At 43.2% G+C, this 27951-nt stretch overlaps 1 protein-coding gene across 1 annotated transcript in view; it reads left to right on the forward strand.

Annotated features, from left to right (window-relative positions):
* Window positions 1-27951, forward strand: part of RAVER2 (ribonucleoprotein, PTB binding 2) — a gene marked incomplete in the record, with an annotated part of 339360 nt that overhangs the window by 214677 nt on the left and 96732 nt on the right. Inside the window, 2 exon segments of the mRNA XM_053693676.1 lie at window positions 8532-8639; window positions 8732-8783. Of these exon segments, the coding sequence (XP_053549651.1) occupies window positions 8532-8639; window positions 8732-8783 (160 nt within the window).

Below are 27951 nucleotides of genomic sequence, written 5' to 3' on the forward strand. Positions count from 1 at the left end.
CAGCTGGATGCAGCGTAGGTAAACCCGAAACCTTAAACAAAAACAAAAAAAAACACGCAACTGCCCGTACGAAATAACCGGCCGCAAGAAATAAAATTAAAAACACGTAACTGCCTGCATGAAGTATAGCAAAAAAACAATCTAACACCTAAACCGTCAACCCCCACATAGCAAAATAATAAAATTATTAACCCCTAAACCGCAAATAACATAATTAAAATATTAACCCCTAAACCGCCAAAAACCCCACATCACAATAAACCTATTAACCCTTAAACCGCCAACCCCCCCCCACATCGCAATAACCCTAATTAATATATATTAACCTCTATACTGCAAACCCCCCACAACGCAAATAACTAATTTAATTACTAAGCCCCCTAACCTAACCCCCCCTAAATAAACCCCAATTACAACTAAATTACAATTAAAATAAAAAACCATCATTAAATTACAAAAATAAAATAGTCTAACATTACAGAAAAAAATAATATAAAATAATAATATACCTAATCCCTATAAAAAATAACCCCCCCCCCCCACAAAATAAAAACACCCCCTAATCTAAACTACTAATAGCCCTTAAGGGCCTTTTGTAGGGCATTGCCCTAAGTTAAACAATTCTTTTACCTCTAAAAAATACTTGGGTCCCCCCTAACGGTAAAACCCCCCACCCACCTAACCCCCCAAAATAAAAAACCTTACACAAAAATAACTAAACTACCCATTGCCCCTAAAGGGGCATTTGTATGGGAATTGCCCTTAAAATGGCATTCAGCTCTTTTACTGGCCTTAAAAGGGCAATCCGCTCTTTTTTAAGACCAAAAAAACCCTAATCTAAAAAAAAAAAACACCCACAAAATTAAAATTAAAGAGCCTAAACCTAAGCCCCAAATTAGGTACTCACTGTTCCTGATGTCTGGAGGAGAAGGTCTTCTTCCAGACAGATCCATGATCTTCTATCTTCATTCAGAGTGAAGGCGGCTCGGAGCTGTGTTCCCCGATGACTGGATCCTCAACGGCGGTGGAGGCTTCTCTTTATGCGATCGTCCATCGCACACTAAAGATTGAATGCAAGGTACCCCATATTTTTTTGGGTACCTTGCATTCCTATTTGCTAAAATTTTAAAATCAGCCAATAGGATGAGAGCTACTGAAATTTTATTGGCTGATTTGAACAGCTTCATGGATGAAGAGGAGCCTCCATGCCGCAGAGGACCGCCGCTGAGGATCCAGGCATCGGAACATAGCTCCGCACCTCCACTCCGCACCACCTTCACTTCGGATGAAGATAGAAGATGATGGCTCCGTCTGGAAGAAGATCTCCTCCGGACTTCAGGAACAGTGAGTACCTATTTGGGGCTTAGGTTTAGGCTTTTTTATTATAATTTTTGGGGTGTTTTTTTTTTTTTCTTAGATTAGGGTTTTTTTTAGGCTTGAAAAAGGGCACTTCGGTAGATCAAACTCAGATGTAGTAATCAGTTTAATTTACGTGGGGGGGAAGACAGAAGAAAAAAACATTTGGGAGAGGGGGGAAGAAGGGAGGGGGAGGGGGAGAGAGCAAAAGACAGAGAGCAAGAGAGCAAAAGATAGAGAGAGAATAAATGAGAGAGAGCAAAAGAGAGAGAACTCCAGCTGTAGTATGTAACAGTTGTCATGATAAGCTTTTGAATGCAGAGAAGGTTTCTATTAGTGCTAGTACAGTATCTGTTGTTCCTTCAACATCTAATGTACATGATATCCCTGTTATGAAAAATGATATTGCTGATGAGATACAGAAGGCTATGGCTGCTATACTGCCTTCAAATAAACGTAAAAGGTCTTTTAAAACTTTTCATAATACTGATGAAATTTGTAATGACCGTCAACATACTGATATATACTCCTCTGATGAGGATCCTACTTCAGACATTGACACTGATAAATCATCTTATCTTTTTAAGATTGAGTATATTGGTTCTTTGTTAAAAGAAGTGTTAATAACTTTGGATATTGAGGAGTTTGGTCCTCTTGATAATAAATCCAGTAAACATTTAAATTCCGTCTATAAACCTCCTGTTACTACTCCTGAGGTTTTTTTCTGTTCCTGATGCCATTTCTGATGTGATTGCTAAGGAATGGTCTAAGCCTGGTAATTCTTTTGTGCCTTCTTCAATGTTTAAAAAGTTGTATCCTTTGCCAGTGGCTAGATTAGAGTTTAGGGAAAAAGTTCCTAAGGTTGATGGGGCTATTTCTACTCTTGCTAAACGTACTACTATTCCTATGGAAGATAGTACCTCTTTTAAGGATCCTTTAGATAGGAAAATTGAATCTTATCTAAGGAAAGCTTATTTGCATTCTGGCTATATGCTCAGACCTGCCATTTCTATGGCTGATATTGCGGCTGCATAAATTTTTTGGTTGGACAGCTTAGCACAACGGGGAAAAAGCCTTGTTCAATAACAAATAGCATTGTTCGTTTGCTTCAACATTCTAATTATTTTATCTGTGATGCTATTTTTGATATCATAAAGATAAATGTTAAATCTATGTCTTTAGCTATTTTAGCTAGAAGAGCTTTATGGCTCAAATCATGGAATCAGGGTAATAATTTGGTTCCCAGTTGGATTCCATTATTTCCACTATTTCTGGGGGGAATGTTTTTTTTTTTGCCTTAAAATAAAAAGTCTAAAGGCAAATCTAGAGCTTCTAATCAGTTTTGTTCTTTTCAACAGAATAGAAAACCACTCCTTCCCCTAAGGACTCTGCCTCCAATTGGAAGCCTTCCACGCGTTAGAATAAATCCAAGCCTTACAAGAAACCGAAGCTAGCCCCCAAGACTGCATGAAGGTGCGGCCCTCGAACAAGTATTACTGATGGGGACAGATTGAAATTATTTCAAGACGTTTGTGCAGGTTCCATTCTGAATCATTGGATTCAGAATATTGTCTCCCAGGGGTATCAAATAGGTTTCAGAATAAGACCACCTGTGAGAAGATTTTTTACTCTCACGTTCCAACAAATCCTGTGAAAACTCAGGCTTTTCTGAAATGTGTTTCAGATCTAGAGCTTTTTAGGAGTGATTGTACCAGTTCTAATTCTGGAACAGGGTCTGGGTTTTTATTCAAATCTATTCATTGTCCCAAAGAAGGAAAATTCTTTCAGACCAGTTCTGGATCTGAAGTTTTTGAATCATTTTGTAAGAGTTCCAACTTTCAAGATGGTGACTATAAGGACTATTCTGCCTTTTGTTCAGCAAGGGCATTTCATGTCCTCAAAAGACTTGCAGGATGCGTATCTTCATATTCCTATTCATCCAGACCACTATCGGTTTCTGAGACTCTCTTTTCTAGACAAGCATTACCAGTTTGTTGCTCTTCCATTTGGCCTAGCAACAGCTCCAAGAATCTTTTCGAAGGTTCTCGGTGACCTTCTGTCTGTAATCAGAGAGCAGGGTATTGCAGTGTTTCCTTATTTGGACAATATCTTGGTACTGGCTCAATCTTTTCATTTAGCAGAATCTTACACAAATCAACTTGTGTTGTTTCTTTGAAGACATGGTTGGAGGATCAATTTACCAAAGAGTTCCTTGATTCCTCAGACAAGGATCACCTTTTTAGGTTTCCAGATAGATTCAGTGTCCAAGACACATTTAACAGACAAGAGACAAATGAAATTGGTTTCTACCTGTCGAAACCTTCAGTCTCGATCATTCCCTTCAGTGGCTATGTGCATGGAAGTTTTAGGTCTCATGACTGCAGCATCGGACACAATCCCCATTGCTCGTTTTCATATGAGACCTCTGCAGCTTTGTATGCTGAATCAATGGTGCAGGGATTATACTCGGATATCACAGTTGATATACTTAAATCCCAACATTCAACTCTCTGTCCTGGTTGTTAGTCCATCATCAGATTATTCAAGGGGCCTCTTTTGTTCGTCCTGCCTGGACTGTGATTTCAACAGATGCAAGTCTCACAGGTTGGGGTGCTGTCTGGGGGTCTCTGACAGCACAAGGAGTTTGAAATCCCCAAGAGATGAGGTTACCAATCAATATTTTAGAACTCTATGCTATTTTCAGGGCTCTTCAGGCTTGGCCACTATTAAAGAGAGAATTATTCATTCGTTTTCAGACAGATAATATCACAACTGTGGCATATGTCAGTCATCAAGGGGGGACTCGCAGTCCTTTAGCGATGAAAGAAGTATCTCAGATACTTTCTTGGGCGGGATCTATTTCCTGGCTAATTTCTGCGATACATATTCCAGGTGTAGACCATTGGGAAACGGATTATCTCAGTCTTTACATCTAGGGCAGTGGTCTCTCCATCCAGATGTATTTTGTCATATTGTTCAGATGTGGGGTCTCCCCGAAATAGATCTGATGGCTTCCCATCTAAACAAGAAGCTTCCCAGGTACCTTTCCAGGTCCAGAGATCCTCAGGCGGAGTTGGTGGATGTGTTAGCAATTCCTTGGTTTTACCAACCTTCCTACATTTTTCCGCCTTTAGTTCTCCTTCCAAGGGTGATCTCCAAGATCATATTGGAACAATTGCATGTGTTTCTGATAGCACCAGCATGGCCTTACAGGTTTTGGTATGCGGACCTTGTCCGGAAGTCCTGTTGCCAACCTTGGCCACTTCCTTTAAGGCCAGACCTTTGTCTCAGGGGCCGTTTTTTCCATCAGGATCTCAAATAGCTAAATTTGAAGGTATGGTAATTGAACGCTTAGTGGTTAGTCATAGAGGTTTTACTGACTCAGTGATTAATACTATGCTACAGGCTCGTACGTCTGTTTCAAGGAAGATTTATTATCGGGTTTGGAAAACCTATATTTCATGGTGTTTTTCTCATAAATTCTCTTGGCATTCTTTTAGAATTCCTAGAATTTTACAGTTTCTTCAGGATGGTTTGGAAAAAGGTTTGCCTGCAAGTACTTTGAAGGGACAAATCTCTGCTCTTTCTTTTTTATTTCACAGGGAAAAAAAATTGCTAATCTTCCTGATATACACTGTTTTGTGCAGGCTTTAGTTCGTATCAAGCCTGTTATTAAATCAATCTCTCCTCCTTGGAGTCTTAATTTGGTTTTGAAAGCTTTGCAGGTTCCTCCTTTTGAGCCTATGCATTCTTTGGATATTAAACTACTTTCTTGGAAAGTGTTGTTCCTTTTGGCTATCTCTTCAGCTAGAAGAGTTTTCTGAATTGTATGCTCTCTTGTGAGTCTCCTTTTCTAATTTTCCATCAGGATAAGGCTGTTTTGCAGACTTTGTTTAAATTTCTTCCTAAGGTTGTGAATTCTAACAAGATTAGTAGGGAAATTGTTCCTTCCTTGTGTCCTAATCAAGAATACTCTTGAAAGATCTCTACATTCTTTGGATGTTGTAAGAGATTTGAAATATGTTGAAGCTACTATAGATTTCAGGAAGACTTCTAGTCGTGTCTCCCCCCCGCCCCCCCCCCCCACCGGGAAATAGAACGCCTGATATACCCTTTCAGAAACTTACAAGCTTGTACTGCTAGGAATCTGGTCATTTCTGCGCTTGTGATCTCTGGTAGCAGTTAACATAGGAATTGTTAGGATAGGCGAGACAGCAGGAGGGGGCGGGATGGGCCGGGTATGTAAGGGGAAATTTACCCTTTTCTCCACCCCCAGCCCCCCCCCCCCCTTTTTTTTTTTTTAACTTTTTTTTTTTTTTTTTCCTTTGGGGAGGGAGAGTAGTAGATAACCCCAACAATGGCACGCCGGTTCCAATAGTAAAACATTGTATCCAGTTATTTGTATGTTTATTGATATTTATTTACTGGACCCTAGAGCCTTGCCTTTTGGTCAAATATTTTTTTGTTCTGTATTATAGCCCAGGTGGGCTCAGGTTAATTTTACCTCTATGTTTGTATAATATTTTTGGAACAAAATATGACTTTTTGGTGTGGCTATGTTTAAAACACCCTGCGTGGTGAACCGAAAGTGTTATAACGAGATGTTTATTTTTTCTAAATTGTTGGAATATAAATTAAAAAAGTAGAGTTAAAAAAAAAAAAAAGGGCCTATCTACCAAAGGCCATTGGGGTGAAACCTGTGTCCAAGGTATGAGCTCAAGTCATAATTAGAGGAAGAAGTTTAACCAATGCGTGTCTTCTAAAAACATCCTGATTGAACACAAAGTTCATACAATGATCCTAGGATTCAAAGATATTGGCCCATAAAGTCCATGCAGGATAACACCACACTGATCTCCAAACAATCCAGCAAAAACATACATATAAAGCAGTCAATTATGGAGCGGTGCTGGTAAGAAATCAGCGATTCGTGCAACACACACCATGCAATGCAAGCAGAGAAGCAGTATGACAGTTCATATAGTAGAGAAACAGCCGTATAATATTCCAAACGATTACACACTCCCAGAAATTGCTGGGTATACTTGCTGCAAAGGTTCTACCTACTGAGGGCTTTACCTCGCCCAAGGGACCCTTTGTCAGAAGCAAGGGGAATGGACTGATCTCACCCGTCTTCGTCAATATATGACATCCATGTGTGCTGTTGTGTATCGATCCGGGCCCTAGCCTCTGTACAATAAGTGCTGAGATGCTGCTTCCAAGTGTGTGCTGTGACGTTGCTGCTGGTCCTGATCGCTCAGTGGAAGTAGAGAAGTGTGGTGTAACGAACTCCCCAAGGGTCAAGTAAGGTGCAGGACTCTCAGGCTGGCCTAGCCGTGGTAAGTAGTACAAAACTACACTACATGTGTTTGCCGCCAGGGATACTCTGTGCGGCTTCTTCAAAGCGTGCCTTTCTGTTTGTGTGCAATCCCCCCCCCCCCCCCCCGGGAATTTAAACACAATTTCGGAAGTTCCGGATGAAGTACTTCCTCTGTCATATTGTCCTGTTAAGGTGGTACATGTCTTTTAAGGGGGTATTGGTATAACCTATTGACTGGCACATGTAGTAATAAACTCGTTCTAAAGTCCTAATACATTCGGTACCTAGAATAATATTTACAAAACATATTACATGTATATACATAAATAAAACGTCTAAAGGGAGAGAGGCTTATATATAGGCATATTCTGTAACAGGGGATAAATAGTCCACTTTTAACACATTTAAGATAATAGCCTAAACTGCAGCTGTAGTATTTTTATATTTGATAAATGGGTACTGGTTATAGCAGGTAGAATGGGGACCTGAAAGTAGTAATTGTGTGTAGTATTTCTTTGTGTCATCAATTCTATAGCTATATATCTAGGAATACTTTTTCTCACATTTGATATAGCGTATTCAGTGACATTTATTATAATATTATGATAACCTGCATTCTGTGCCTGCTATGGGGATCATATATATAGGTTAACATTGATATGTTTGCATGTTTGTGTATGAGCACATGGGCATAGCTGGCTCTACAGAAAAGGGGGAGAAATGTATTTCCTCATTCATCCCCTTAGGTTTCAGGATATTCATATTATGAATCCATTTACATTCAGCCTGAAGTCCCCACCTCGGCCATGCAAATCTATGAGTTCCAGGCCCATTGCTTTTAAACCTATTGTGGAGCTATTGTGGTGTGTAAAGAAGTGTCTTGCTACACTACTGTCTTTAAGGTTTTTGTTTTTAATATCCCTCTTGTGCTCTAACACCCTTTTTTTTAGCTCTCTATAGGTTTTGCCCACATAGAATTGTGGGCAAGAACACAATATAGCTTATGCAACCCCTTCACTCTTACAGTGTATGTGACCCTTTATCTTATGTTTTCTTCCCTCAGCGTCTATTATATGATTACCTTTTTGTATATTTTTGCACACACTTCATCTCGCACATGTGAAATTACCATCTTTCTTATGGTAATTTTTAAGCCAGTTCTAATTTTTTTTTCTAATTTTAACTATTTTTAAAGTGACTATGCACTAATTTATCCTGTAGATTAGGGATATATATAGATATAGAGAGAGAGAGATAGAAGTTACGTTTGACACACAGGTCCCTATTTAACAAAGGTCTTGCGGACCTGATTCGACAGTGCGGATCAGGTCCGCAAGACCATGCTGAATGCGAGAGCAATACGCTCTCCGCATTTAACATTGCACCAGCAGCTCACAAGAGCTGCTGGTGCAACGCCGCCCCCTGCAGACTCGCGGCCATCAGCCGCCAACAGGGAGGTGTCAATCAACCCGATCGGACTCGATCGGGTTGAATTGTTGCGATTCCTTTCCGCCTGCTCAGAGCAGGTTGGAACAGGGTTATGGAGCAGCGGTCTTTGTGACAACGGGCCGCCAAGCTCCTTTCCTAGCTTGATAGATAGGCCCCCACAGGAACCACTAACTGGTTTTCTGGCTATGTGTTGGCACCGGTTTCCTTAAACAGTGTACACGCCGTATTAAAGTTGGAAATGGAGAGTGGGAAGTTCCTATTTCTGCTTTGTGTGGATTATATTTACTCAATAATGTGTGTGTGTTGGCAATTTGTTGGTTGTAATAAATGTAATTCCCAGTATCCCTAGTCTCACTGCATGTATGTTGGACTAATATGGATGTTTCTAATCTCTCATGTTTAACAGAAGCCAGGACTTGGCGGTTTTGGTAATGCTCAGTTACAAAACGTTTCACATTTACAAATGGCTCATCAGCAGCTCCTGCAGCTAAAAAGCTCCCAGTCTAATAATTGTGTAAGTTTCTTTTAAATATTTTTTTATCTTGTACGGATTTCTCAGTGAATTCTCATTGTTCTACTTGCTAAAGATTTTTTTCTTTACAATAGAAACCCGGCCTGCTTGGTGAAGCTCCAGCCTCAATGCTACAGACTGCGATTGGTTTCTGCCCAGGCAAGGGTCTATGGGAGGCTTCCTCAACGAGACGTGCAGAAAAGTAACTTGCTTAAATTATAATCTATATGTAGGGGCAGTTGTGTTTTCTCTTGTAAAGTGTATCCAGTCCACGGATCATCCGTTACTTGTGGGATATTCCTCCCTTCCCAACAGGAAGTTGCAAGAGGATCACCCACAGCAGAGCTTCTATATAGCTCCCTCCCCTCACTGCCATATCCAGTCATTCTCTTGCAACTCTCAACAAAGATTGACGTAGTAAGAGGAGAGTGGTGTTATTATAGTTAGTTTTTTAACTTCAATCAAAAGTTTGTTATTTTTAAATGGTACCAGAGTGTATTGTTTCATCTCAGGCAGCATTAGAAGAAGAATCTGCCTGTGACTTTCTATGATCTTAGCGAAAGTAACTAGATCCACTGCCATTCTCACATATTCTGAGGAGTGAGGTAACTTCAGAGGGGGAATGGCGTGCAGGTTTTTCCTGCAATAAGGTATGTGCAGTTAACATATTTCTAGGGATGGAATTTGCTAGAAAAATGCTGCTGATTACCGGATTAATGTAAGTTAAGCCTTAAATGCAGTGATAGCGACTGGTATCAGGCTTATTAACAGAGATACATACTCTTATAAAAGTGTAATATAAAACATTTGCTGGCATGTTAATCGTTTTTATATATGTTTGGTGGACAAAACTTATTGGTGCCCTAGTTTTTTTTCCACATGGCTGGTTTGATTTTTGCCCTAGAAACAGTTTTCCTGAGGCTTTCCACTGTTGTAATATGAGTGGGAAGGGGCCTATTTTAGTGCTTTTCTGTGTAGCTAAAAAATACTGACAGACATTCAGCTTCCCTCTGCATGATACAGGACATCTCTGAAGGGCTCAAAGGCTTCAAAGTCGTGTTTGAGGAGGGGTAACAATCACAGTACACTGTGGCAGTTGTTGTAACGGTGTTTAAAAAACGTTTTTGTCATTTATTATTCTGTTTTTGTTATTAAGGGGGTTAATCATCCATTTGCAAGTGGGGTGCAATGCTCTGCTGACCCTTGTTAATACACTGTAAAAATTTTGTTAGTGTAACTGCCTTTTTTCACTATTTCAAAATTTGTCAAAATTTGTTTCTCTTAAAGGCACAGTAACGTTTTTTATATTGCTTGTTAACTTGCTTTAAAGTGTTTTCCCAAGCTTGCTAGTCTCATTGCTAGTCCTGTACAAACATGTCTGAAACAGAGGATACTTGTTCATTATGTTTAAAAGCCATGGTGGAGCCCATAGGAGAATGTGTACTAAATGTATTGATTTCACCTTAAACAGTAAAGATCAGTCTTTATCTATAAAAGAATTGTCACCAGAGGGGTCTGTCGAGGGGGAAGTTATGCCGACTAACTCTCCCCACGTGTCGGACCCTTCGCCTCCCGCTCAAGGGACGCAGCTAATATGGCGCCAAGTACATCAGGGACGCCCATAGCGATTAATTTGCAGGACATGGCTGCAATCATGAATAATACCCTGTCAGAGGTATTATCCAGATTGCCTGAATTGAGAGGCAAGCGCGATAGCTCTGGGGTTAGACGAGATACAGAGCGCGTAGATGCTGTAAGAGCCATGTCTGATACTGCGTCACAATATGCAGAACCTGAGGACGGAGAGCTTCAGTCTGTGGGTGACGTCTCTGAATCGGGGAGACCTGATTCAGAGATTTCTAATTTTAAATTTAAGCTTGAGAACCTCCGTGTATTGCTTGGGGAGGTATTAGCTGCTCTGAATGACTGTGACACAATTGCAGTGCCAGAGAAATTGTGTAGGCTGGATAAATACTATGCAGTGCCGGTGAGTACTGATGGTTTTCCAATACCTAAAACGCTTACAGAAATTATTAGTAAGGAGTGGGATAGGCCCGGTGTGCCCTTTTCCCCACCTCCTATATTTAGAAAAATGTTTCCAATAGATGCCACTACACGGGACTTATGGCAGACTGTCCCTAAGGTGGAGGGAGCAGTTTCTACTTTAGCAAAGCGTACCACTATCCCGGTTGAGGACAGTTGTGCTTTTTAAGATCTAATGGATAAAAAATTAGAGGGTTACCTTAAGAAAATGTTTATTCAACAAGGTTTTATTTCTCCAACATAGGTGTGTCCGGTCCACGGCGTCATCCTTACTTGTGGGATATTCTCTTCCCCAACAGGAAATGGCAAAGAGCCCAGCAAAGCTGGTCACATGATCCCTCCTAGGCTCCGCCTACCCCAGTCATTCTCTTTGCCGTTGTACAGGCAACATCTCCACGGAGATGGCTTAGAGTTTTTTAGTGTTTAACTGTAGTTTTTATTATTCAATCAAGAGTTTGTTATTTTAAAATAGTGCTGGTATGTACTATTTACTCAGAAACAGAAAAGAGATGAAGATTTCTGTTTGTATGAGGAAAATGATTTTAGCAACCGTTACTAAAATCCATGGCTGTTCCACACAGGACTGTTGAGAGGAATTAACTTCAGTTGGGGGAACAGTGAGCAGTCTCTTGCTGCTTGAGGTATGACACATTCTAACAAGACGATGTAATGCTGGAAGCTGTCATTTTCCCTATGGGATCCGGTAAGCCATGTTTATTAAGATAGTAAATAAGGGCTTCACAAGGGCTTATTAAGACTGTAGACTTTTTCTGGGCTAAATCGATTCATTATTAACACATATTTAGCCTTGAGGAATCATTTAATCTGGGTATTTTGATAAGATTATATCGGCAGGCACTGTTTTAGACACCTTATTCTTTAGGGGCTTTCCCTAATCATAGGCAGAGCCTCATTTTCGCGCCGGTGTTGCGCACTTGTTTTTGAGAGGCATGACATGCAGTCGCATGTGTGAGGAGCTCTGATACATAGAAAAGACTTTCTGAAGGCGTCATTTGGTATCGTATTCCCCTTTGGGCTTGGTTGGGTCTCAGCAAAGCAGATACCAGGGACTGTAAAGGGGTTAAAGTTAAAAACGGCTCCGGTTCCGTTATTTTAAGGGTTAAAGCTTCCAAATTTGGTGTGCAATACTTTTAAGGCTTTAAGACACTGTGGTGAAATTTTGGTGAATTTTGAACAATTCCTTCATATTTTTTCGCAATTGCAGTAATAAAGTGTGTTCAGTTTAAAATTTAAAGTGACAGTAACGGTTTTATTTTAAAACGTTTTTTGTACTTTGTTATCAAGTTTATGCCTGTTTAACATGTCTGAACTACCAGATAGACTGTGTTCTGAATGTGGGGAAGCCAGAGTTCCTTCTCATTTAAATAAATGTGATTTATGTGACAATGACAATGATGCCCAAGATGATTCCTCAAGTGAGGGGAGTAAGCATGGTACTGCATCATTCCCTCCTTCGTCTACACGAGTCTTGCCCACTCAGGAGGCCCCTAGTACATCTAGCGCGCCAATACTCCTTACTATGCAACAATTAACGGCTGTAATGGATAATTCTGTCAAAAACATTTTAGCCAAAATGCACACTTATCAGCGTAAGCGCGACTGCTCTGTTTTAGATACTGAAGAGCATGACGACGCTGATAATAATGGTTCTGAAGGGCCCCTAAACCAGTCTGATGGGGCCAGGGAGGTTTTGTCTGAGGGAGAAATTACTGATTCAGGGAACATTTCTCAACAAGCTGAACCTGATGTGATTACATTTAAATTTAAGTTGGAACATCTCCGCATTCTGCTTAAGGAGGTATTATCCACTCTGGATGATTGTGACAAGTTGGTCATCCCAGAGAAACTATGTAAAATGGACAAGTTCCTAGAGGTCCCGGGGCTCCCAGAAGCTTTTCCTATACCCAAGCGGGTGGCGGACATTGTAAATAAAGAATGGGAAAGGCCCGGTATTCCTTTCGTCCCTCCCCCCATATTTAAAAGATTGTTTCCCATGGTCGACCCCAGAAAGGACTTATGGCAGACAGTCCCCAAGGTCGAGGGAGCGGTTTCCACTTTAAACAAACGCACCACTATACCCATAGAAGATAGTTGTGCTTTCAAAGATCCTATGGATAAAAAATTAGAAGGTTTGCTTAAAAAGATGTTTGTTCAGCAGGGTTACCTTCTACAACCAATTTCATGCATTGTCCCTGTCGCTACAGCCGCGTGTTTCTGGTTCGATGAGCTGGTAAAGGCGGTCGATAGTGATTCTCCTCCTTATGAGGAGATTATGGACAGAATCAATGCTCTCAAATTGGCTAATTCTTTCACCCTAGACGCCACTTTGCAATTGGCTAGGTTAGCGGCTAAGAATTCTGGGTTTGCTATTGTGGCGCGCAGAGCGCTTTGGTTGAAATCTTGGTCAGCTGATGCGTCTTCCAAGAACAAGCTACTTAACATTCCTTTCAAGGGGAAAACGCTGTTTGGCCCTGACTTGAAAGAGATTATCTCTGATATCACTGGGGGTAAGGGCCACGCCCTTCCTCAGGATCGGCCTTTCAAGGCCAAAAATAAACCTAATTTTCGTCCCTTTCGTAGAAACGGACCAGCCCAAAGTGCTACGTCCTCTAAGCAAGAGGGTAATACTTCTCAAGCCAAGCCAGCTTGGAGACCAATGCAAGGCTGGAACAAGGGAAAGCAGGCCAAAAAACCTGCCACTGCTACCAAGACAGCATGAAATGTTGGCCCCCGATCCGGGACCGGATCTGGTGGGGGGCAGACTCTCTCTCTTCGCTCAGGCTTGGGCAAGAGATGTTCTGGATCCTTGGGCGCTAGAAATAGTCTCCCAAGGTTATCTTCTGGAATTCAAGGGGCTTCCCCCAAGGGGGAGGTTCCACAGGTCTCAGTTGTCTTCAGACCACATAAAAAGACAGGCATTCTTACATTGTGTAGAAGACCTGTTAAAAATGGGAGTGATTCATCCTGTTCCATTAGGAGAACAAGGGATGGGGTTCTACTCCAATCTGTTCATAGTTCCCAAAAAAGAGGGAACGTTCAGACCAATCTTAGATCTCAAGATCTTAAACAAGTTTCTCAAGGTTCCATCGTTCAAAATGGAAACCATTCGAACAATTCTTCCTTCCATCCAGGAAGGTCAATTCATGACCACGGTGGATTTAAAGGATGCGTATCTACATATTCCTATCCACAAGGAACATCATCGGTTCCTAAGGTTCGCATTCCTGGACAAGCATTACCAGTTCGTGGCGCTTCCTTTCGGATTAGCCACTGCTCCAAGGATTTTCACAAAGGTACTAGGGTCCCTTCTAGCTGTGCTAAGACCAAGGGGCATTGCTGTAGTACCTTACTTGGACGACATTCTGATTCAAGCGTCGTCCCTTCCTCAAGCAAAGGCTCACACGGACATCGTCCTGGCCTTTCTCAGATCTCACGGATGGAAAGTGAACGTGGAAAAGAGTTCTCTATCTCCGTCAACAAGGGTTCCCTTCTTGGGAACAATAATAGACTCCTTAGAAATGAGGATTTTTCTGACAGAGGCCAGAAAAACAAAACTTCTAGACTCTTGTCGGATACTTCATTCCGTTCCTCTTCCTTCCATAGCGCAGTGCATGGAAGTGATAGGCTTGATGGTAGCGGCAATGGACATAGTTCCTTTTGCGCGCATTCATCTAAGACCATTACAACTGTGCATGCTCAGTCAGTGGAATGGGGACTATACAGACTTGTCTCCGAAGATACAAGTAAATCAGAGGACCAGAGACTCACTCCGTTGGTGGCTGTCCCTGGACAACCTGTCACAAGGGATGACCTTCCGCAGACCAGAGTGGGTCATTGTCACGACCGACGCCAGTCTGATGGGCTGGGGCGCGGTCTGGGGATCCCTGAAAGCTCAGGGTCTTTGGTCTCGGGAAGAATCTCTTCTACCGATAAATATTCTGGAACTGAGAGCGATATTCAATGCTCTCAAGGCTTGGCCTCAGCTAGCGAGGGCCAAGTTCATACGGTTTCAATCAGACAACATGACAACTGTTGCGTACATCAACCATCAGGGGGGAACAAGGAGTTCCCTGGCGATGGAAGAAGTGACCAAAATCATTCTATGGGCGGAGTCTCACTCCTGCCACCTGTCTGCTATCCACATCCCAGGAGTGGAAAATTGGGAAGCGGATTTTCTGAGTCGTCAGACATTGCATCCGGGGGAGTGGGAACTCCATCCGGAAATCTTTGCCCAAGTCACTCAACGGTGGGGCATTCCAGACATGGATCTGATGGCCTCTCGTCAGAACTTCAAAGTTCCTTGCTACGGGTCCAGATCCAGGGATCCCAAGGCGGCTCTAGTGGATGCACTAGTAGCACCTTGGACCTTCAAACTAGCTTATGTATTCCCGCCGTTTCCTCTCATCCCCAGGCTGGTAGCCAGGATCAATCAGGAAAGGGCGTCGGTGATCTTGATAGCTCCTGCGTGGCCACGCAGGACTTGGTATGCAGATCTGGTGAATATGTCATCGGCTCCACCATGGAAGCTACCTTTGAGACGAGACCTTCTTGTTCAAGGTCCGTTCGAACATCCGAACCTGGTCTCACTCCAGCTGACTGCTTGGAGATTGAACGCTTGATCTTATCGAAGCGAGGGTTCTCAGATTCTGTTATCGATACTCTTGTTCAGGCCAGAAAGCCTGTAACTAGAAAGATTTACCACAAAATTTGGAAAAAATATATCTGTTGATGTGAATCTAAAGGATTCCCTTGGGACAAGGTTAAGATTCCTAAGATTCTATCCTTCCTTCAAGAAGGATTGGAAAAAGGATTATCTGCAAGTTCCCTGAAGGGACAGATTTCTGCCTTGTCTGTGTTACTTCACAAAAAGCTGGCAGCTGTGCCAGATGTTCAAGCCTTTGTTCAGGCTCTGGTTAGAATCAAGCCTGTTTACAAACCTTTGACTCCTCCTTGGAGTCTCAACTTAGTTCTTTCAGTTCTTCAGGGGGTTCCGTTTGAACCCTTACATTCCGTTGATATTAAGTTATTATCTTGGAAAGTTTTGTTTTTGGTTGCAATTTCTTCTGCTAGAAGAGTTTCAGAATTATCTGCTCTGCAGTGTTCTCCTCCTTATCTGGTGTTCCATGCAGATAAGGTGGTTTTACGTACTAAACCTGGTTTTCTTCCAAAAGTTGTTTCTAACAAAAACATTAACCAGGAGATTATCGTACCTTCTCTGTGTCCGAAACCAGTTTCGAAGAAGGAACGTTTGTTGCACAATTTGGATGTTGTTCGCGCTCTAAAATTCTATTTAGATGCTACAAAGGATTTTAGACAAACATCTTCCTTGTTTGTTGTTTATTCCGGTAAAAGGAGAGGTCAAAAAGCAACTTCTACCTCTCTCTCTTTTTGGATTAAAAGCATCATCAGATTGGCTTACGAGACTGCCGGACGGCAGCCTCCCGAAAGAATCACAGCTCATTCCACTAGGGCTGTGGCTTCCACATGGGCCTTCAAGAACGAGGCTTCTGTTGATCAGATATGTAGGGCAGCGACTTGGTCTTCACTGCACACTTTTACCAAATTTTACAAGTTTGATACTTTTGCTTCTTCTGAGGCTATTTTTGGGAGAAAGGTTTTGCAAGCCGTGGTGCCTTCCATCTAGGTGACCTGATTTGCTCCCTCCCTTCATCCGTGTCCTAAAGCTTTGGTATTGGTTCCCACAAGTAAGGATGACGCCGTGGACCGGACACACCTATGTTGGAGAAAACAGAATTTATGTTTACCTGATAAATTACTTTCTCCAACGGTGTGTCCGGTCCACGGCCCGCCCGGGTTTTTTTAATCAGGTCTGATAATTTATTTTCTTTAACTACAGTCACCACGGTATCATATGGTTTCTCCTATGCAAATATTCCTCCTTAACGTCGGTCGAATGACTGGGGTAGGCGGAGCCTAGGAGGGATCATGTGACCAGCTTTGCTGGGCTCTTTGCCATTTCCTGTTGGGGAAGAGAATATCCCACAAGTAAGGATGACGCCGTGGACCGGACACACCGTTGGAGAAAGTAATTTATCAGGTAAACATAAATTCTGTTTTTACAGCCCCTTGCATGCATTGCGCCTGTCACTGCTGCGGCGGCATTCTGGTTTGAGGCCCTGGAAGAGGCCATCCATACAGCTCCATTGACTGAAATTGTTGACAAGCTTAGAACTCTTAAGCTAGCTAACTCATTTGTTTCTGATGCCATTGTTCATTTGACTAAACTAACGGCTAAGAATTCCGGATTCGCCATCCAGGCGCGTAGGGCGCTGTGGCTCAAATCCTGGTCAGCTGATGTGACTTCAAAGTCTAAATTACTCAACATTCCTTTCAAGGGGCAGACCTTATTCGGGCCTGGTTTGAAAGAAATTATTGCTGACATTACTGGAGGTAAGGGTCATACCCTTCCTCAGGACAGGGCCAAATCAAAGGCCAAACAGTCTAATTTTCGTGCCTTTCGAAATTTCAAGGCAGGTGCAGCATCAACTTCCTCTGCTTCAAAACAAGAAGGAACTTTTGCTCAATCTAACCAGTCCTGGAACAAGGGCAAGCAGGCCAGAAAGCCTGCTGCAGCCTCTAAGACAGCATGAAGGAGCGGCCCCTATCCGACAACGGATCTAGTAGGGGGCAGACTCTCTCTCTTTGCCCAGGCGTGGGCAAGAGATGTTCAGGATCCCTGGGCGTTGGAGATCATATCTCAGGGATATCTTCTGGACTTCAAAGCTTCTCCTCCACAAGGGAGATTTCACCTTTCAAGATTATCTGCAAACCAGATAAAGAAAGAGGCATTCCTAAGCTGCGTACAAGATCTCCTTGTAATGGGAGTGATCCATCCAGTTCCGCGGACGGAACAAGGACAGGGGGTTTTATTCAAATCTGTGGTTCCCAAAAAAGAGGGAACCTTCAGACCAATTTTGGATTTAAAGATCCTAAACAAATTCCTCAGAGTTCCGTCATTCAAGATGGAAACTATTCAAACCATTTTACCCATGATCCAAGAGAGGTCAGTACATGACCACAGTGGACTTAAAGGATGCCTACCTTCACATTCCGATTCACAAGAATCATCATCAGTCCCTGAGGTTTGCCTTTCTAGACAGGCATTACCAATTTGTAGCTCTTCCATTCGGGTTGGCTACAGCCCCAAGAATTTTTACAAAGGTTCTGGGCTCACTTCTGGCGGTCCTAAGACCGCGAGGCATAGCGGTGGCTCCTTACCTGGACGATATCCTGATACAGGCGTCAAGCTTTCAAATTGCCGAATCTCATACAGAGATAGTTCTGGCATTCCTGAGGTCGCATGGGTGGAAAGTGAACGAAGAAAAGAGTTCTCTATCTCCTCTCACGAGGGTTTCCTTCCTAGGGACTCTTATAGATTCTGTAGAAATGAAAATTTACCTGACGGAGTCCAGGTTATCAAAACTTCTAAATGCTTGCCGTGTTCTTCACTCCATTCCGCGCCCCACGGTGGCTCAGTGCATGGAAGTAATCGGCTTAATGGTAGCGGCGATGGACATAGTGCCATTCGCGCGCCTGCATCTCAGACCGCTGCAATTATGCATGCTCAGTCAGTGGAATGGGGATTTCACAGATTTGTCCCCTCTACTAAATCTGGATCAGGAAACCAGAGATTCTCTTCTCTGGTGGTTATCTCGGGCCCATCTGTCCAAGGGTATGACCTGTCGCAGACCAGATTGGACAATTGTAACAGATGCCAGCCTTCTAGGTTGGGGTGCAGTCTGGAACTCCCTGAAGGTTCAGGGTTCATGGTCTCAGGAGGAGAAACTCCTCCCAATAAATATTCTGGAGTTAAGAGCAATATTCAATGCTCTTCTGGCTTGGCCTCAGCTAGCAACCCTGAGGTTCATCAGATTTCAGTCGGACAACATCACGACTGTGGCTTACATCAACCATCAAGGGGGAACCAGGAGTTCCCTAGCGATGCCAGAAGTCTCCAAGATAATTCGCTGGGCAGAGACTCACTCTTGCCACCTGTCAGCGATCCATATCCCAGGTGTAGAGAACTGGGAGGCGGATTTTCTAAGTCGTCAGACTTTTCATCCGGGGGAATGGGAACTCCATCCGGAGGTGTTTGCTCAATTGGTTCTCTGTTGGGGCAAACCAGAATTGGATCTCATGGCGTCTCGCCAGAACGCCAAGCTTCCTTGTTACGGATCCAGGTCCAGGGACCCAGAAGCGGCACTGATAGATGCTCTAGCAGCGCCTTGGTTCTTCAACCTGGCTTATGTGTTTCCACCGTTTCCTCTGCTCACTCGTCTGATTGCCAAAATCAAACAGGAAAGAGCATCGGTGATATTGAGAGCGCCTGCGTGGCCACGCAGGACCTGTTATGCAGACCTAGTGGACATGTCATCCTTTCCACCATGGACTCTGCCTCTGAGACAAGACCTTCTAATACAAGGTCCTTTCAATCATCCGAATCTACTTTCTCTGAGACTGACTGCATGGAGAGTGAACGCTTGATCCTATCAAAGCGTGGCTTTTCCGAGTCAGTAATTGATACCTTAATACAGGCACGAAAGCCTGTCACAGGAAAATTTACCACAAGATATGGCTTAAATATCTTCATTGGTGTGAATCCAAGAATTACTCATGGAGTAGGGTTAGGATTCCTAGTATATTGTCCTTCCTCCAAGAGGGTTTGGACAAAGGATTATCAGCTAGTTCTTTAAAGGGACAGATTTCAGCTTTGTCAATTCTGTTTCACAAACGTTTGGCAAATGTATCAGATGTTCAGTCTTTTTGTCAGGCTCTATCTAGAATTAAGCCTGTATTTAGACCTATTACTCCTCCCTGGAGTTTGAATTTAGTTCAAGTTCTGCAAGGGGTTCCGTTTGAACCTATGCATTCCATAGATATTAAACTATTATCTTGGAAAGTTCTGTTTTTTGGTTGCTATTTCTTCTGCTTGAAGAGTTTCTGAGCTTTCAGCATTACAGTGTGATTCGCCTTATCTCATATTTCATTCTGATAAGGTGGTTTTACGTACCAAACCTGGGTTCCTTCCTAAGGTTGTTTCGAATAAGAATATTAATCAGGAAATTGTTGTTCCTTCCTTGTGTCCTAATCCTTCTTCTAAGAAGGAGCGTCTGTTACATAACCTGGACGTGGTCCGTGCCTTAAAGTTTTACTTACAGGCAACTAAGGATTTCTGTCACTCATCTTCATTATTCATTGTTTATTCTGGAAAGCGTAGGGGTCAGAAAGCTACGGCTACCTCTCTTTGTTTTTGGCTGAGAAGTATCATCCGCCTGGCATATGAGACTGCTGGACAGCAGCCTCCTGAAAGAATTACGGCTCATTCTACTAGGGCTGTGGCTTCCTCATGGGCTTTTAAAAACGATGCATCTGTGGAACAGATTTGTAAGGCTGCGACTTGGTCGTCCCTTCACACTTTTTCCAAATTTTCCAAATTTGATACTTTTGCTTCTTCTGAGGCTATCTTTGGGAGAAAGGTTCTTCAAGCAGTGGTGCCTTCCATTTAGGTTCCTGTCTTGTCCCTCCCTTTCATCCGTGTCCTATTGCTTTGGTATTGGTTTCCCACAAGTAAGGATGAAATCCGTGGACTTGTCATATCTTTGTAAAAGAAAACTAAATTTATGCTTACCTGATAAATTACTTTCTTTTACGATGTGACGAGTCCACGGCCCTCCCTGTTATTTTAAGACAGGTTTATTTTATTTTTTGAAAACTTCAGTCACCTCTGCACCTTTTTAGCCTTTCCTTTTCTCTTTCTATAACCTTCGGCCGAATGACTGAGGGTGGAGGGGAAGAGGAGGGGCTACATATACAGCTCTGCTGTGGTGCTCTTTGCCACTTCCTGTTAGCAGGAGGTTAATATCCGACAAGTAAGGATGAAATCCGTGGACTCGACATATCGTAGAAGAAAGTAATTATCAGGTAAGCATAAATTTAGTTATTTATTTATTTTCTTAAAATGGGGAGAGTCCACAGCTGCATTCATTACTTTTGGGAAATACAGAACCTGGCCACTAGGAGGAGGCAAAGACACCCCAGCCAAAGGCTTAAATACCTCCCCACTTCCCTCATTCTTTGCCTTTCGTCACAGGAGGTTGGCTGAGAAGTGTCAGAAAATTATGAAGTAGTTTCTTATGGAGGGTAGTACTCTTCAAGATGGGACTGGAGTTTTAAGTAGAACATCGATGAAAGTTAGAGTCCGGAGATGTAGGGAGAGTCTTTCTGTGAAACCATCCTTACTCATATTAAGCGCTCCACAAGCAATCTGCATTGACGAGTTTCGCTGCCTGCTTTCTTCACTAAAGTCCATGTCAGATGCAACGCTACTATCTGTCAAACTTGAAGGACTGTCTTACTGTTCCACGGCATAGATTCCAGTAAGATCGTTTCATTTTCCTTTCATTGTGGATGTAATGTAAATGATAGAAGACAGGGTCTCAGTGAGACTACTTTATCTTTTTTGGAATCAAGGGTTAATATCTCCTGAGGGGGGTTATTGAGCAGTGGGGGACTAATCATGTTTATGTGATTCTGTCTGCTTATGTGTAGAAATGTTAGGGCTCATGGCTATAACGGAATGTACAATTTTTAAGAGCTACGCAGTTCTTGTGGACTGGCGCGCTTTTCTTTGGCCTACATGTTGCACCTCGTGTCCGGGCGTGGTCACGTTTTCAATCTCCATTTCTGTATCGTGATCGAGTGTTGGTGGAGAGGATCTGTTTCTCTAATTGTCTGGGTCATAGGAGGTGGTGAGTGCCCCAGCCATTGGGGGTGTAAGCTGCCAGTTGTTTTTGTCCGTAATTTAATAAGTCACAGCTATGGAGGATTCTGAATGTTCGGAGAAGGATTTCTCTGATTCAGATTCTGTTACTTGCGTAGATTGTGGGGAGGCCATGGTAATCCAGCCCAATCAATTATGTTCTGTTTGCTGTAATAGAGTGCTATCTTCTCCTTCTGGGTGAGGCTAGAGACAGCTGAGCCATCCGCCTCTGAGGATTCTGTCCCATGAGGTGTGTTCCCTAGAATATTCTGTTCCTACACAGGCAGTTATCCCGATCACCGTTACCCCTTCTCCGGAAGGATGTTTTTTTCCGCCAGAGGTTACTGCTTGGTTCCGCATGGCCATATCTTTGGCGTTGGCGCATTTACATCTTCCTAATTGCAAGCAAAGAGTTCATCCGTGTCCCCCTAACCTGGGGGGTGTCAGGTTGCGAGTTCTATTATATCTGATCTTTTCTCTGGGGAAGCGGTTTCCTCTGAGGCTTCAGGGGTACAGCCTTCAGGGTTGGGGCCTTTAGATGCCCCTCCGGAGGTGGATTTTGCATTTAGATTCAGACTGGCGCACCTGCATGTACTGTTGCGGCATGTGTTGGCGGCTTTGGAGGATTCCAGTTCTAATTCGTCAACGGATCCTCAGGCTTCTGAATCAGATGGCGATCAGCGCTAGACGATTGAGGAATGAGATCCTACTCCTGGTTGTCTCTCTTGTTTTTTGTGTATCTAATCCTAGTTCTGAGCTCCTGAGGATATCTGGACAGGCTGGTCCTGTTAGTGTTTCCATTCCTCTTTGGCGTTCACCTGCGGGTGTGGCCTTTTTTCTTTTGATCCGGTTAAGATGCGTTTTATTTCTTTATTTTGGAGCTTGTGGCTGTTGTAGATTTTCCTTGTTAGGCGAAATTCCTTTTTCTCTGGGTTTTTGATGCTTGTGATTTTTGTCGCAATAGATGTTTCTTCTGGTGGAAGTCCAAAAAAAAAAGATATATATTTTTTTCTCTTGTAAGGTGTATCCAGTCCACGGATTCATCCTTTACTTGTGGGATATTCTCCTTCCTAACAGGAAGTGGCAAAGAGAGCACACAGCAGAGCTGTCCATATAGCTCCCCCTCTAGCTCCACCCTCCAGTCATTCTCTTTGCCGGCTCTAAGCAATAGGGTCCCTCTCGGAAGGGTAAAGTGAATGTGTTGTTAGATTTGTAGTTTTTGTTCTACAAGCAAAAGTTTATTTTAAATGGTACCGGTGTGTACTACTCTCTAGCAGAAAAAAGATGAGGTTTCTGCAGGGAGGAAGATGATTTTAGCATGTTGTAACTAAAATCCACTGCTGTTCCCACAAAGGACTGAGGAGTACAAGAAAACTTCAGTTGGGGGGAACGGTTTGCAGGTTAGACTGCAATAAGGTATGTTCAGTCATTTATTTCTAGACAAGACTGTGATAATGCTAGAAAAGGACTGATAAGATCCCCATGAGGGAAGGGTAAGCTTTATTCAGAGACTAAGTATGGAATTACAAGCTTACATAACAGGGCTAATTTATACTGGTTGACACTATTTTATGGCAAACGTTTTTTTACTAATAAATATCGTTTTTTGAGACACTTTGAAGGTTCCTTTGGGTTTCTTTCAGGGGTTGTTACCCACATGGCTATTATTATAACACTTAGGAGTGTTTCTTTAGGCCTCACAGCACCGGAGTAAGGTGGGAGGGGCCTAATTTTGCGCCTCAGATGCGCAGTTAGATTTACTAGATCTTCAGGCTGTTTCACATGGAGGGTCCTGCTGCAGTTTGAGGGCCTATAAGAAGCTTTTTCCCCACAAATCTGGTTCCTAAGGGAAGGTAGGGCCACAGCAGAGCTGTGGCAAGGTGCTGAAGTCGTTTTAACCGGTTGTTAGCTTGCTATTGATCCGGTTTGGGCATTAAGGGGTTAATCGTTTTTCTTGCTAGTTGTGCAATCTTACCAATGCTTTAGGTACATACTGTGAAAATTTCGAAAAGTTTGCTGCATTTTTCACTGTTTTGGAAAATTGTGTGCCTTTGTTATCTCTTAAAGGCACAGTAACGTTTTTTTTGCAAAGTGTGTTTTTACTTGATTAAAGTGATTTCTAAGCCTGTTTGTCTTATTGCTAGTCTGTTAAACATGTCTGACACTAAGGAAAATCCTTGTTCAATGTGTTTAGAAGCCATGGTGGAACCCCCTCTCAGAATGTCCCACTTGTACTGATATGTCTATACACTTTAAAGAACATATTGTTGCACTTAAAAATGTGGCCCAAGATGATTCTCAGACAGAAGGTAATGAGGTTAGCCTGTTAACCTCTCCCCAAGTGTCACAACCAGTTACGCCCGCTCAGGCGACGCCTAGCACCTCTAGTGCGTCTAACTCTTTTTTACTTTGCAAGACTTGGCGGCAGTTATGGATAATACCCTCTCAGTGTTTTTATCTAAACTGCCCGTGTTACCTGCAAAGCGTGATAGCTCTGTTTTAAGAACAGATTCTGAGCATTCTGACGCTTTGGTAGCCGTATCCGATATACACTCACAACGCTCTGAAATGGGGGCGAGGGATGTGCTGTCTGAGGGAGAAATTTCTGAGTCGGGAAAGGTTGCTCCTCAGACAGACTCAGATACGTTGGCTTTTAAATTTAAACTAGAACACCTCCGCTTATTGCTCAGGGAGGTATTAGTTACTCTGGATGACTGCGACCCTTTGGTGGTTCCAGAGAAATTGTGTAAAATGGACAAGTACCTAGAAGTTCCTGTTTACACTGATGTGTTCCCGGTCCCTAAGAGGATTGCGGATATAGTAACTAGGGAGTGGGATAGACCAGGTATTCCGTTTGTTCCCTCTCCTGTTTTTAAGAAAATGTTCCCCATATCTGACTCCACGCGGGACTCGTGGCAGAGGGTCCCTAAGGTGGAGGGGGCTGTTTCTTCACTTGCTAAACGCACAACCATACCAATTGAGGACAGTTGTGCTTTTAAAGACCCTATGGATAAAAAATTATAGGGTTTACTTAAGAAAATTTTTGTTCAACAAGGTTTTCTTCTCCAACCTATAGCGTGCATTGTTCCTGTAACTACTGCAGCTGCTTTCTGGTTCGAGGCGCTGGAAGATGCGCTCCAGACGGAGACCTCATATGAGGATATTATGGACAGAATTAAGGCTCTTAAGCTGGCTAATTCTTTTATCACAGATGCCGCTTTCCAACTAGCTAAGTTAGCGGCAAAAATTCAGGTTTCGCCATTTTAGCGTGCAGGGCGTTGTGGCTAAAGTCCTGGTCGGCCGATGTGTCGTCAAAATCCAAACTATTGAACATCCCTTTCAAAGGAAAGACCCTTTTTGGGCCTGAATTGAAAGAGATTATTTTAGAAATCACTGGGGGAAAAGGCCATGCTCTCCCCCAGTACAAGTCCTTCAAGACGAAGAACAAACAAAATAATTTTCGTTCCTTTCGGAATTTCAGGAGCGGTCTCGCTTCATCCTCTCCTGCTGCAAAGCAAGAGGGTAACACTTCACAACCCAGGGCAGCCTGGAAACCTTACCAGGGCTTGAACAAGGGTAAACAGGCCAAGAAGCCTGCAGCTGCCTCCAAGACAGCATGATGGGATTGCCCCAGATCCGGGACCGGATCTAGTAGGGGGCAGAACCTCTCTCTCTCTTCGCTCAGACCTGGGCAAGAGACGTACACTATCCCTGGGCCTTAGAGATTATTTCCCAGGGATATCTTCTAGAATTCAAGGAATCCCCTCCAAGGGGAAGGTTCCATATTTCTCTTCTGTCTACAGACACAACAAAGAAAGAGGCGTTCTTACGCTGTGTAGAAGACCTACATACAATGGGAGTGATCCACCCAGTTCCAATTGCGGAACAAGGGCTGGGGTTTTACTCAAACCTGTTTGTGGTTCCCAAAAAAGAAGGAACTTTCAGACCAATCCTGGATCTCAAAATTCTAAACAAATTCCTCAGAGTCCCATTTTTCAAGATGGAGACCATTCGGAGACACCAATGATCCAGGAGGGTCAATATATGACTACCGTGGATCTAAAGGATGCGTTTCTACACATTCCTATCCACAAAGATCATCACCAGTTTCTCGGGTTTGCCTTTCTGGACAAGCATTATCAGTTTATGGCTCTCCCTTTCGGTTGGCCACTGCTCCCAGAATTTTTACAAAGGTGCTAGGGTCCCTCCTGGCGGTGCTAAGACCGCGGGGCATAGCAGTGGCGCCTTATCTAGACGACATCTTAATTCAGGCGTCGACTTTCCAAAGAGCCAAGTCTCACACGGAAATTGTAGTGGCCTTTCTGAGGTCTCACGGGTGGAAGGTGAACATCAAAAAGAGTTCTCTCTCCCCCCTCACAAGAGTTCCCTTCCTAGGAACACTAATAGACTCTGTAGTAATGAAAATATTTCTGACGGAGGTCAGAAAGTTAAAACTCTTAACTACTTGCCGAGCTCTTCATTCCATTCCTCGGCCATCTGTAGCTCAGTGCATGGAGACAATCGGATTAATGGTAGCGGCAATGGACATAGTCCCTTTTGCACGGATACATCTCAGACCACTGCAACTATGCATGCTCAGACAGTGGAATGAGGATTATGCAGATTTGTCTCCTCAAATACAGTTGGACCAGGGGACCAGAGATTCTCTTCTCTGGTGGTTGTCTCTGGATCACCTGTCTCAGAGAATGTGTTTCCGCGACCAGAGTGGATCATCGTGACGACCAACGCCAGTCTGTTGGGCTGGGGTGCAGTCTGGGACTCCCTGAAGGCTCAGGGCTTATGGTCTCGGGAAGAAGCTCTTCTCCCGATAAATATTCTGGAACTGAGGGCGATATTCAACGCGCTTCAGGCATGGCCTCAGCTAGCTGCGGCCAAATTCATCAGATTTCAGTCGGACAACATCACGACTGTAGCTTATGTCAATCATCAAGGGGGGAACAAATAGTTCCTTAGCAATGATGGAAGTAACCAAAATAATCAGGTGGGCGGAGGATCACTCTTGCCACCTCTCAGCAATTCACATCCCAGGAGTAGACAACTTGGAGGCGGATTTTCTAAGTCGTCAGACTTTTCACCCGGGGGAGTGGGAACTCCACCCGGAGGTATTTGCCCAGCTGACTCAGCTATGTGGCATTCCAGAATTGGATCTGATGGCGTCCCATCAGAACACCAAGCTTCCTCTTTACGGGTCCAGGTCCCGGGATCCCCAGGCGGTGCTGATTGATGCTCTAGCAGCGCCTTGGTCCTTCAATCTGGCCTATGTTTTTCCACCGTTTCCTCTCCTCCCTCATCTGGTTGCCAGAATCAAGCAGGAGAGGGCTTTGGTGATTCTAATAGCGCCTGCGTGGCCACGCAGGACTTGGTATGCAGACCTAGTGGACATGTCATCTGTGCCTCCATGGACACTGCCAATGAGGCAGGACCTTCTAATACAGGGTCCCTTCAAACATCCAAATCTAATTTCTCTGCGTCTGACTGCTTGGAGATTGAACGCCTAATTTTATCAAAGCGTGGTTTCTCTGAGTCGGTTATTGATACCCTGATTCAGGCTAGAAAGCCTGTCACCAGGAAAATCTACCATAAGATTTGGTGAAAATATCTTTTTTGGTGCGAATCCGAGGGTTACTCATGGAGTAAGGTTAGGATTCCCAGGATTTTCGCCTTTCTCCAAGATGGATTGGAGAAAGGATTATCAGCTAGTTCCTTAAAGGGACAGATATCTGCTTTGTCTATTCTTTCTCACAAACGTCTGGCAGAGGTACCAGACGTTCAAACGTTTAGTCAGGCTTTAGTCAGAATCAAGCCTGTTTATAGACTTGTGGCTCCGCCATGGAGTCTGAATTTAGTTCTTTCAGTTTTGCAAGGGGTTCCGTTTGAACCTTTACATTCCATAGATATTAAGCTTTTATCTTGGAAAGTTTTGTTTTTGGTAGCTATCTCTTCTGCTCAAAGAGTTTCAGAGTTATCTGCTTTACAGTGTGATTCACCTTACCTGGTGTTCCATGCAGATAAGATAGTTTTACGTACCAAACCCGGTTTTCTTCCTAAGGTTGTGTCTAATAGGAATATTAACCAGGAAATTGTTGTTCCTTCTCTGTGTCCTAATCCTTCGTCGAAGAAGAAACGTCTGTTACACAATCTTGATGTGGTTCGTGCTTTAAAGTTCTACTTACAAGCAACTAAGGATTTCAGACAATCAACTTCTTTGTTTGTTATCTATTCCGGTAAGAGGAGAGGTCAGAAGGCGACCGCTACCTCTCTTTCCTTTTGGCTGAAAAGCATCATCCGTTTGGCCTATGAGACTGCTGGCCAGCAGCCTCCTGAAACAATTACTGCTCATTCTACCAGAGCAGTGGCTTCCACATGGGCTTTTAAAAATGAGGCTTCTGTTGAACAGATTTGTAAGGCAGCGACTTGGTCTTCGCTGCATACTTTTTCCAAATTTTACAA

This window comes from Bombina bombina, chromosome 10 (assembly GCF_027579735.1).
Source record: "Bombina bombina isolate aBomBom1 chromosome 10, aBomBom1.pri, whole genome shotgun sequence".
Classification (NCBI taxonomy): domain Eukaryota; kingdom Metazoa; phylum Chordata; class Amphibia; order Anura; family Bombinatoridae; genus Bombina; species Bombina bombina.